Source organism: Zingiber officinale, chromosome 9B (assembly GCF_018446385.1).
Source record: "Zingiber officinale cultivar Zhangliang chromosome 9B, Zo_v1.1, whole genome shotgun sequence".
NCBI lineage: Eukaryota > Viridiplantae > Streptophyta > Magnoliopsida > Zingiberales > Zingiberaceae > Zingiber > Zingiber officinale.
The window spans coordinates 8,751,736-8,763,748 of NC_056003.1; the positions used below are offsets into that span (position 1 = coordinate 8,751,736).

The window sequence follows — 12,013 nt, forward strand, 5'->3', positions numbered from 1 at the left end:
ATACCTTCGACTACTATTTGGCGCCGTTTCGCTCTTATTATTAGCTGCGTAATATTCTCACCATCTCTCTCCTCTCTGTCGTCCCTCGTAAGAGCTCCAGATCGCGACACAGATCGCTGGAGAAGACGCAGGATCGGCTAATCGCCCGGACGGTTTGCCGATCCCCGTCTCCTCCGACGACTCCTTCCCCCCCTCGGCGGCCGTCGAGCCAGCTCAACCGAGGTGGCCTGGCACGTCGTCTGAGAATATTTTGGGGAGGAGAACGCTTAGGGTTTCTCACTCGCTCATTCTCCTTTCCTTGATGTAATGTTGCTAGCCCGCTCATTCTTTCGTGCTTCTTCAAATTACGGTTTTTGCCAAATTTGTTGGAGATTTATCTTAGCTAACGTTTTCAATAATTTTTCCTAAAGGATATTCGTTGCCTGACATTTGTCCCTTGGGTACTATTGAGAGCCATTTTGGGGGGATTTAACAGCGATCATTTAAGGCTCATTGATTGCTAGTTGAGTTTTTCACATTTTGCAATTGATCCACCATTCCTTTTCGTCAGGGAATCTGGTATGCTTTTTATTAGCTTATTTTTAAATTTGTGATTTCTTCCATTCGGTTTGAAGAAAAATACGCTCTTTTTGTTCTTGCGTAGTTGATTCTGCAAGTTGTTCTTGCATAGTTGATTCTACAAGTTGCTGGGAACTGAAGCTTGGCTTCGTAATCTGCTGTAAGGATCCAATATTGTGCAAATCGCAATGCAGAATGTTGTATTGAAGTGTCGGCTATCATAGTGCCTGAGGATCTGGAAGGGTGCAGGGTAAGATGTATGGAAAGACACTTCCAAGGCATGTATCTGACTCTAATCGAAGAATCATTGAGACAAGCGGTCCATCAAAGAGGGTGTATCAAGTGTGGCAAGGAAGCAATGTAAGAAATTTTGGAGTTCTTTCTTAGCATATGAAATTTCTTCTGATCTAACCTAGAAGTTGTGGCACTAACATCAAGTCCCATTTGTGCATATTAGACGGCTCCTTTAGACCTTTAGTTTGTGCATTATTGAGTGTCTTTTTGTATGTCAGTTTCATATCTAGTGAACCTTTTTTACACAGAACCTTTGAATACCATAAATACTGCCTCATGCCTCGAGGTAAATCGCTTAGAGCTGCTACCTTTGTTGCTTAGTTTCAAACCTGGTGGGTGGATGTGACATAAGAAGTCATAGCTTCCTCAGGACAGAGTCTATTAGATGCATTACAAAAATCTGTAGCAAAGTTAATAGGTTTTAAAGAAATTCTCTTGATGATACTACACGCATGCAATTCCTTTGATTTATAGCAAACAGTCAAATATTGTCTACTACGTTGTTTATTGTCTCAATTTCTCTAAGGCCCACCCAGTTTTTGTTTTTCCCCTCACAAGCAAATGCTACCTTATGATCCATCACTGCCAGTCTTTGTCTTAGTTGACTATAGTGATTTTCCACTCTTGTTCAACCACTTCTATTGTTCTTGTTTGTAGCAATATGTTTTAACATATTTGTTAGAGGATAATATTCAATCTGAATTCTCAGGATAAGCTGAAACCTCAGCCACTCTGAATTAATTATGTAACTATACAGTGGTTAAGGATCCTTGAGATGACAAGGTTTGCATTTACCAAGGTCTAGTTGCTATTGGTCAAATAATAACCAGAACAGTCAATATGTTTGATGAAGATCAACAAGACGTTGAGGAACAGTTCTTGTTATTGAATTATGTTAGGAAAAAAAAAATCTATAAAGAGTATGCCACAATATGCATAGGACAGAACTTTACTCCCTAAAGAGGAACACTGAGTTATCTTTCTTCAGTGTCGAAGATTTACAATAACAAATTATTTGATAATGATTTTAATTTGCCCATAATGATTCAATGAGAATCAGGGCCTATCCTGTTGGAACTTGGAAGGATGAATGAATTGATGAACGGATGAATGAGTGGATCAGTGGATAGTTGGGAATTTCTTTGTTGGGATGGATGCATAGATGGAATTATGTGGGATTGAAGCGCATGTGATAGAGGGGAGGGGGAGGGTTGAATCACGTGGTTTTAAAAACTTAACCTTTTTTTTATTTTGAAAACGAGTACGTAGCGGAAATAAAACAGAAACCCAAAAAACAAGTGCACAATAACTCGGTCGGTTACTTGGTTCTGAACATTCGGCAACTCCTACTCCAAGACCCAGGTCTCGTGGATCTATCGACGGGTAATCCACTAATGACCTCTTCCGGAACCGCCGGAAGAAGAAATCGAGTACAATAAAAACGAGGATAAATATAACAACTTACACTTTCCTTTAAGCAGTAATTAAGTACAAAAACAAACTTTCGTTACATAACACTTTCGAAGATAGTCAGATCGAGCTTGGTGTTGGACGGCTCCTCAGCAGTAGTCAGGCGCAGCAGCGTCATAGCAGAGCAGGAGGACGAAGTCGGATCAACCAGAATCTCAAATGCTTGTGTGTAGAAGTTGTATATTAAAGGCTGGCTGAAGCTCTCTTTTATTGAGCATTGGAGGTGCCTTCCATAGCACTAGAGGCGCCTTCAACCCCAAAGTTCAGCCCTACAAGTTCAGCTTCTTATCGTTGACGAAACCTTCTATCTTATCCGATCGAAGGCACCTTCAAGGCTCTCCAAGGTATCTTCCATCGCCCAACTCAAGGCGCCTTCAAATGCGTTGGGCCTCCACACCCTCCTGCGCGGAGTCTTCCAGCAGGCCTATGAGGCGCCTCCACTCACACAGGAGGCGCCTTGGGTATTGTTCACCCAAGACTGAATTTGCTCCTTTCGTCCTGTAAATATGTTAGTCCAATAAAACAAAGTATACCTTGTGAAACGAAGTTAGCACAATAATAAAATAATAGTATTAATTAGATCTTGTCTATTTAAGGCCAGGATCTAGTTAGGGTCTCAATTTGGGTTTCCAAAATGGACCTAAATCGGACCTACGCCTAAAGTCCCAAATTGGAACTCGTCCTCACGAACGCTCTCCTTCAGTGATTTACCTTACTTATCACGCAGAATCGTTTGACTCCCTCATGGTCCACCAGGTATTTTCGTTAGTTGTTAGGTCCGCAGACCCAACTAGACTTCAGCCAGCTATCAGATCTCGAGGGCTCAACTGGACTTTTTCGCCAGATATCGGGTCACTCCTTGACCTATCTAGACTTCTACATCAGCTATTAGGTGCTCCAGACCTAGCTAAATTTCAGTCTAGTGTCAGACCAATCAAGTCTTGCACACTTGGTAGAAAGTTAGATCACACAACACAACACTTCTAATTTTAACTTATTTGTCATTCATCAAAACTCAAGTTTAATCATTGGTGCCAACTACACCAACAAATTATACATCCCTTAAGTCATTTGCGTAGTTCAGTTGGAATGGAATGATAATTTGAAGGATGGATAACTATATTTGAATAAAAGACATTAATACCCTCCTCAAAATTCCTGTCCTCTCTTCACAAACTGCAGCATGATCACGAGACGGTGTGCGTGGCCAAAAATTATTATTTTTTATTCATTCAACACACACTCTCTCTTTTTTTTTTAAATTTTTAGATGTTTGAATATAAAGATTGTGTCCTTTTGTTTTGTTTGTCACCGTGCCTACCTCTTTTAAAGAAGAAACTGCACTGCCTACTTGAACACCAACAGCATTTATGAGTCTTCTCTACAAATTGCATTCAGATTAGTCTACTCCTTGAAATCTTTCTTTTTCACTTCTCAAAGTCTAAAGGATCTACGATAGATAGTAAGGGCATCACCTGCTTTATCCTTGGGGTAACATACCAGAAACAAAATAACTTATTTACATTTTCTTTCCTACTTTTCCTTGTTTCTTTATCTGCATTTATTGGTACAAATTGGATCAAGTCCACAAAATTGATATTTCAATTTTAATATTTCATCCTCTTGCATATCATAGTTGTATCTGTATTTTTCTAATTAAATATATGATAATCCACATTGGTTGCCTAGAATTAGATGGTGTGTTCCAATAGCACGTGCAAAACTTTCTTTTGATTTTATGCCTATATCTATTCTTTTGATTTTATGCCTAGGTCTACTTTTCATTAGAAAATAGCATTCTCTTCAATATGCAAATTCTGCAATATTTAATACACTCTTATTATGTTTGGACTATCAAATTTGGTTTCATTAGTTAATCTCCCAACTCTTGATGTTCTAAGAGATATTAGCTTTCTTACATTATACAGAAGTTTTTTTGGGGAGGGAGGCTTATATTTGGTCCAGATGCAAGGTCTCTGGTGCTCACAATAAATCTTATTGCAGTTCCTGTTATCCTCTTTGCTATATTCGTCTCTCAGAAGCTGGTCCATGAGTTCCAGCATCAGTTTGGGAATCTTATTATAGCTATTGCTATTATGTTTGCTGCTTATGTAAGTCCCATGTCACGTTAAATTTCATAATTATATACTTTCAGTAACTCCATACAATCATATGCATGTTAACATATTGAGTGAACTATTGGTTGCAAAATCCTGAAAGTAACTATGCAGTGGAATCTGGCTTATTGTGGTAAAGTTTACAGAGTTTGGAGATTCATAATTTCATAATTCAATCATAAAAGCTACGCAAAATAACTATGAATTCGGAATTTCTTAAGTGTCGGGAGATTGATTATGTTTGGATGATGCCAACTCAGAAGTCTCACAAGCTTTATACTCCTAATCACCTGGTTAACGGGAGGGATTTAATGAAAAGATGGTCATTCCAATATTGTAACAATATTAAGTTATTGTTAAATTTCATAGAACATGGACCAACCAAGGAGGAAGGCAGGACTCCACTGTAGAATCAATAATTCAAGAGCCTAGTTAAACACTGTGTATTGACTACATGACACTATAAAGGTTGTACTTTTCTTCTGGAAATGAATTTCTTTGTTTCTAGAATACTACTAGTTCTTTAGCCAGTATCATTGCTAAGTAAATTAATCCATGTATATCTTGATTACTACATATCACAGTTGCAGTCTGCTTCAGTCTGTTGAAGATAGAAGCTTCAACTGCTTGGTCAATCAATATTATGAAAGCAGTGACCTGTGCTTATTAACAATAAGTGTCAACATGTTTAGAAGGAAAAATCCATATAAGAAAATTGATTTATCTTTTATGTGTGCTAGATCATCCGCCTTTGTAATTATTCTCATGGAAGATTGTCTGAAATTGTTTGCTTTTTGGTACATGCAGAATATTACTCTTCTCCTTCTTACCTCTGGCAGAGATCCAGGAATTGTTCCACGTAATGCCAATCCACCTGAACCAACAGATATTGTCTCACCTGGTACATCTACAGAGTGGTCCGGAAGCCATGGTGCTCCAGCTTTACCGCAAACTAAAGATGTATTTGTAAATGGCACTTTTGTGAAGGTCAAGTATTGCAACACATGCATGCTTTATCGCCCCCCTCGTTGCTCTCACTGCTCAATCTGCAACAATTGTGTGGAGCGCTTTGATCATCATTGTCCCTGGGTTGGGCAGTGTATTGGAAGAGTAAGATTGTTTTCCTAAATTTGTCATCTTTATTTATTGCCCCTTCTTTTGCTTTTTTTTCCAAGTTACGAGTAAGCTCTTGTAAACTAGATATTCGTATACAAGCATGAAAGTTTATTATTCCTTAGCTATGACCTTGTAATGTTGACGTATCTAATTCATATATATATTCATCTAAGTCCATATTTTTTAAGACATGAAGGGGGGGAGCTTTGCCACAATGGTCAAGTTGTTGTTGTGACCTTGTGATCACGGGTTTGAGTTGTGGAAACAACCTCTTGCAATATAAGGTAAGACTGTGTACAATAAACTCAATATGGTCTGACCCTTATCCGGGGCGCCGCATTGGAGGAAGCTTAGTGCACCGGACTGCCCTTTATAATAGGATGAAGAATATAGATAGTGGATGCAGTAGGTATCTACAATTACGAATTTATACTGGATGCTAAGAAAAAGAACTCTGTAGTTATTTTGTATAACCTAGATATGACAACATCTCAATTTAGTATTTGAATTACCACTATTCAGAGTTTGGGCCTTAGGGTAAGCCCTCTTATGGTTCGTATTGGGACAGTCTTCATGGTCTACAGCTACCAGGTTGACAATGACATGGAGCCCCATTCTTGATATTAGTTTTGATCCAAGTCTAATGGCACATAAGATCTTATTGTGAAGTCCATACCCTGTTCTGTCCTTAGAATTTAGCTTCTGCATATCCATTTTGTTTAATTGTTACTGACTGATTGCATTTCTCTGAGCCGTAGTAGTTTTCTTCTTCAAGTTTGACAATTTAAATAACCATGGTTGGGAGTTGAAAGTATATTATAAGAAGGTTCCTTCAGAAATTTCTGCATATCTTATGCCCAAGCTTCATACCTTTTGCTTATAACTATGATTCTTGATTACCTTATAATCTAATTTTTCAAAGTTAAGAAAGAAAGAATTGATTAAGAAATACAGACCATTTCTTCCATCTTTGCCACTTATTCTTACTTTTGTTCTAGCAGAGGAACTACCGTTTGTTCTTTATGTTTGTGTCCTCGACGACCCTTCTCTGCCTGTATGTCTTTGCCTTCTGTTGGGTTAATCTTAAAAAGATTATGGATGTGCACGAATGCAATCTTTGGGCAGCTGTTGCAAAATCACCTGTTTCTGGAATTCTCATCATTTACACATTTATAGCAGCTTGGTTTGTTGGCGGTTTGACATCCTTCCATATTTACTTAATCTGCACCAATCAGGTTTGTACCTCCCGCTGAAGCCATATGTTACTATATCGTTTTGCATGCTCCAGTTTTGCAGCATGATATCTTTTCTGTCTTTTCTGTAGACAACCTATGAGAATTTTAGATATCGATACGACAGCAAAATGAATCCATATAACCGTGGGTGCTTCCAAAATGTCAAGGAGGTTCTCTTATCTGAAGTTCCCAAGTCCATGAATAATTTCAGAGCAAAGGTGAAAGAGGATTCGACTAGATTCGCCTCATCGCATTCTATGGGGCGAGCCATCAGTCCAGATGTACCAAAGACAAGCTATGATCTCGAGGTTGGTGCAAAAAGACATACTGTGGTCGCAGAGGAACTTGAAGACATACAAAGCCAGTTTGAGTGTGGAGCATCAGCAAGATGTGATCTCCAACCGCCACACCCAAGCTGGACAGATGACAAAGACCACTGGGAGATAACAAATGACATAGAGGCACTGGAGGCTGAATTTAGAATGGAAAATACCTATGGACACAGAGGAAATATTCATTGAAAATGTTGGGATCAGGATGGTAGTTGCTAATTCCGCTAACTGGTGTATCCCCTTGTAGGTTAACAAGGCAGTAAAAAGAACTTTTGTGTCATTAAAACTGAAAAGCAGATGCCTCTCTCTCTCTCTCTCTCTCTCTCCCCCATTTTTTTTTATTTTACATTTTGAACAAATTTGTATAAGGAGATGTGCCATAATATTTGACTTGTATACATGTAGTTGAGATTTGGAGATGTTTGTAAATGTTTGCGTTCATTGTGTTGGTAATTCATTGCTCCCCTTGGGAAATTTTATGGCTTGTCTGCGGTATTAATATGCACCTTAAGTTGCTTCGATAAAAATGATCTTTCAAAGGATTCAACTTGTTTGTAGATTTCTTTCTCTTTCTTCTTTCTTTGTTAACTGTAGGTTTATATACTAATACTTTGTCAATCAACTACTTTGTTAGTGTAGCTTATTATCTAAAAATTAAATTTTTAACTACTTTGAACTTCTTTCTCGACACGATCGAAGAGATATTCATTTTTTCTAAAAAGTAATTTTGATTAAAAAATTGTCTTATAAACTATTTACAAATTAACTTTCAAATTTTGTGCTAATTTTATTTTAATTCTAATGGCAAATATGAAAATCAATTCATATTGTTTAGAGTTTGACTTTCACTTGGGGCCACGCCATTGCCACGTGGAGAGACGAATGTAGGACCACTTTCCACCCGTTCATCTGGGCCGTCAGTTTCTCCACCCTACTTCCGCGCTCTCATTGTCCAACCCGCATCCCTCCGCTCCCCACTCTCCCTCTTCTTAACGGTTTGTTAGAGTTCCTGCGATCCGCTCCTTCGGCTAAGCGCAAGATGGCCAACTCCTTCCTCCTCTTCTTGCCGATCGCGTCTTGTTTTCTACAGATTTGGGCGTCGGATGTGGTAGGCTCGTTGTATTTATAACCCTAATCTGCTAAATATGCTTTTTTTTAGCCTTAACTAATTGTTTATGGCTTCTGATTCAGCTGTTCTACGAGTCGTTTGATGAACCTTTTGATGGTCGGTGGATCGTCTCAAGGAAGGGGGACTATGGAGGTACCTAATTTATCATCAGATCGTCGTTCGAATGTGTATCTGTGATGTTTATTGGTAAATCGCTAAGGTTTCAAAGTTTCCAATCGGTTGCTATGCTTTATGTTTTCCTGTGCAAAAACCTGTTTTGCTTTGTGATCGAGGCATGATTTGGGCATTTGTTTCTTGATATCTTTGATTAGAACGAGTGAATGAACCAGTAAAAGCTCGAAAATGAGGTTTTTGGTTAAAAATTTCACTATTCTTTGCATTATTTTACAGTGTTTTTTATTTTTCGATTCTCCATCTCCTGGTTCATTAGTTTCATGAATTCCGGGAAAAATGTTTTTTTTTCCATATAACTATAAATATTGATTGTTTGGTCATCTATTGAATTGTTCTCAAAAGTATTCTTTCTCAACTGCATGCATCCTGCTTAACTTCTTTGCTTCCTCATATTTTTCCCAATTTTTTGCTTCCGTTACAATGGTAGGCACTCAACACTTTCTTAGTTGTAGATTTTGTATTTTGTTTGTGTTGATTAGGCTTATGGCAACATTCAAAGAGTAATGGCCATCAGGACTATGGCCTTCTTGTGAGTGAAAAAGCTAAAAAGTATGCAATAGCTAAGGAACTTGATCAACCTACCAATCTCAACGATGGAACTACAGTTTTGCAATTTGAGGTTCGACTACAGAATGGACTTGAATGCGGAGGGGCATATCTCAAATATCTCCGTCCTCAAGCCCCTGGATGGACACCAAAGGGTTTTGACAACCAGTCTCCTTATACTATCATGTTTGGACCTGATAAATGTGGGTCAACAAACAAAGTGCATTTTATCTTTCAACATGGAAACCCCAAAACTGGCAAGTTTGTTGAACATCATTTGAAATACCCTCCCGCTGCCCCCTCTGATAAACTCTCTCATGTCTACACTGCTATTTTGCGACCTGACAATGAGCTTAAGATTTTCATCGATGGGGAAGAAAAGAAGAGTGCAAATTTCTTATTGACAGATGATTTTGAACCAGCATTTTTTCCTCCCAAGATAATACCTGACCCTGATGATAAAAAACCTGAGGATTGGGATGAGAGGAGCAAGATTCCTGACCCTCATGCAGTAAAGCCACAGGATTGGGATGAAGATGCGCCAATGGAGATCGAAGATGAGACAGCAGTCAAGCCCGGCGGATGGTTGGATGATGAGCCTGAAGAGATTGATGATCCTGGATCCGTAAAACCAGAGGATTGGGATGATGAAGAGGATGGAGTATGGGAGCCACCAAAAATGGACAACCCAAAGTGTTACGAAGTTCCTGGCTGTGGAGAGTGGAAGAGGCCCATGAAGAGTAACCCAGCATACAAGGGTAAATGGCATGCCCCTTTAATTGATAACCAAAACTACAAGGGTACCTGGAAGCCCCGAGATATCAATAACCCTGAATTCTTTGAGCTCGACAAACCAAATTTTGAGCCAATTGCTGCTATCGGTATTGAGATTTGGACCATGCAAGATGGTATTATATTTGACAATATTTTGATAGCTAGTGATGAGAAGGTTGCTGAGGAATATAGGATCAAAACTTGGAAGCCTAAGTATGACGTTGAGAAAGAAAAATTGAAAGCTGAGGAAGCTGCCTCTGGGTTTAAGGCTACGACCTTAAGATTTCAGAAGCAAGTATTTGCTGTTCTTTACAAGATAGCAGACATTCCTTTCTTGGAGGCTTACAAGATTAAAATAATTGTAAGCAGCATCTTCTTCTCTTTTCTTTGTGTAGGTTTCTTCTTCTTTCATTGCTTTTAAAAGCCTGTACTGAATTTTGGCTGCTTGTTCAGGAGATCATTGAGAAGGCAGAGAAGCAAGCACACATCACAGTAGGAATCCTTTTAGCCGTAGCGTTTGTATCTGTTAGTGTTTTATTCAGGTCTATTTTTGGAGCAAAGAAGCCCAAGGTGAGTTTTTGGCTTTCATTTAAATAATTGACCATGTCTACATTCTCTGCAATTTAACTCCAATTGAACCTTGTGAACTTTTAATCAGGTAAGCGCTGCATCCAAAAATGCCAAAGTAGACAAAACTGACGGTGGAGGACGCAGTGAACCCAAAGATGAAAAGGATAAAGAAAATGAATCAGGCCCGCGCCAAAGGAAGTCTAGGAGGGAGACATAGTGCATGTCTATTTTCCTTTTCAATAGACATGCTAATTTTGTTTTAAGTCGTAGATGTATTCCTTTAAATTTTATGACCACTGAGGAGTGAGGAAGAAATTATTCCTTCAAGCGCTTTGTTTCACCATTTTTTTTTCTCGTTAAATAAGTGTTTTGCTTCTCATTGTTCTAAATTTTGGAAGGTCATGCACTTTGTAATAACTCTTATGAGATTCTTTAATTCTTTTATTATAGTTTTCCTTGAGTGGAGATTGTGTCAAATTATTTTAAAATTTATGTATATATATATATATATATATATATATATATATATATATATATATATATATATATATGTCAAATATGATTTCAATTATAGTACAGTAAGAATTCAATGTTTACGGCTAGAGCATGAAAAAAAACACAATGAATTCAATTTGATTTTTTTGATCAAGTCAAGTCCACCTTTAAGATTTTTCTTAAATTTAATATAACTTTCTATTTTTATTTAATTTAGCATGATATTAAATTTTAAGTTAAAATTTTATATTCATTAAAATGATGGTCAAATATCTACATGCTTATGGTCTAATATTCTTACTCCTAACATTGTTTCTTCTTCCCGTAAAAAAAATGCAATTTGAATTCTTACTTATCCGATTTTCTTCTCTCGAAGGTGAAGACGACAATGGTTCATTTGTTTGTTCGTCTTTTTTATGAAGCTTCATCACATTCTTTCTTTGATTTGTTCTTGTATTTGCTTGGATCACGAATCTCGATTAATTCTAATGCATGCAACATAAACAAGTTGATGCTGCTCTTGAAGTAGGCAACGTATATATCTATGCCCTTTGTTTTTGCCTCTTTTGATTTTTTTTTTTCCCCTTTTCCTCATCTTTCTTGGGTTTCAGTTCATAATCTTAGTGTTTTTCTTAAACTAGAAGTCTCATGTTAATCTTCTTTCTAATATTAATACAACAAGTTTTCAACCATGATTTGCAAAGGACTGCTGGGAATCTCAAAATTTGGTACAATGTGTTAGATTTATGATCAAGAGAGAAGCTACGATCGGAATGAAAAAGCTATTTCCATCCTCCCCTATAGAACCTAACTAATGTTTCCTCTTCCAACGAGCCATAAGCTGTTGTCGTTCGATTTGTTCCCTTCTGAATCTAGATGGTAAAATTCACTGAAGCTAGTGGTGCATGATTTTAGTTTAGCAAATTGTATCACATTAGAACACGCCTACAAACATATAAACATGTCTAAAATCATAAAACACATTAATCTTGTCACAAACTTTGAATGATTGTCTATGGTATTCTTTGCAGTTTTGTCAATAACGACTCGGCAACAAGTGTGGGTGAAATGTAAACAAACAAGTGGAAGTAGTTTTTAATAACAACTGATAACGACCGTGATTAGGGGGATTTGTTAGTTGGGTTTTCTTGTCCGATTTACTTATATTGACGGGTGAGGATGCACTGATTTAGTGGATATAAA

The 12,013-nt window shown here is 37.8% G+C and overlaps 2 protein-coding genes across 2 annotated transcripts; both read left to right on the top strand.

Moving 5' to 3' along the window:
• The first annotated feature begins 778 nt into the window (after nt 1–778).
• Nucleotides 779–7,551, top strand: LOC122024031 (probable protein S-acyltransferase 7). The gene is made up of 5 exons (XM_042582536.1): nt 779–918; nt 4,251–4,433; nt 5,247–5,549; nt 6,557–6,790; nt 6,880–7,551. Exons 1-5 carry the CDS (start codon nt 814–816, stop codon nt 7,309–7,311), a joined length of 1,257 nt encoding a protein of 418 aa, XP_042438470.1. The 5' UTR covers nt 779–813; the 3' UTR covers nt 7,312–7,551.
• A 541-nt stretch (nt 7,552–8,092) lies between these two features.
• LOC122025780 (calnexin homolog) lies at nt 8,093–10,689 on the top strand. Its single transcript, XM_042584655.1, has 5 exons — nt 8,093–8,230; nt 8,314–8,383; nt 8,905–10,106; nt 10,199–10,315; nt 10,404–10,689. The coding sequence occupies exons 1-5, from the start codon at nt 8,162–8,164 to the stop codon at nt 10,530–10,532; spliced, it is 1,587 nt and encodes a 528-aa protein (XP_042440589.1). The 5' UTR covers nt 8,093–8,161; the 3' UTR covers nt 10,533–10,689.
• The last annotated feature ends 1,324 nt before the right edge of the window (nt 10,690–12,013 follow it).

What these genes read in the sequence shown, in the direction of transcription:
- LOC122024031 (XM_042582536.1), top strand. Translation starts at nt 814, where the DNA reads ATGTATGGAAAGACACTTCCAAGGCATGTATCTGACTCTAATCGAAGA. An exon ending in AAGTGTGGCAAGGAAGCAAT is followed by an intron (nt 919 to 4,250) that starts GTAAGAAATTTT and finishes TACATTATACAG; the next exon opens with AAGTTTTTTTGGGGAGGGAG. An exon ending in TTGGGCAGTGTATTGGAAGA is followed by an intron (nt 5,550 to 6,556) that starts GTAAGATTGTTT and finishes TTGTTCTAGCAG; the next exon opens with AGGAACTACCGTTTGTTCTT.
- LOC122025780 (XM_042584655.1), top strand. Translation starts at nt 8,162, where the DNA reads ATGGCCAACTCCTTCCTCCTCTTCTTGCCGATCGCGTCTTGTTTTCTA. An exon ending in CTTACAAGATTAAAATAATT is followed by an intron (nt 10,107 to 10,198) that starts GTAAGCAGCATC and finishes CTGCTTGTTCAG; the next exon opens with GAGATCATTGAGAAGGCAGA. An exon ending in TTGGAGCAAAGAAGCCCAAG is followed by an intron (nt 10,316 to 10,403) that starts GTGAGTTTTTGG and finishes ACTTTTAATCAG; the next exon opens with GTAAGCGCTGCATCCAAAAA.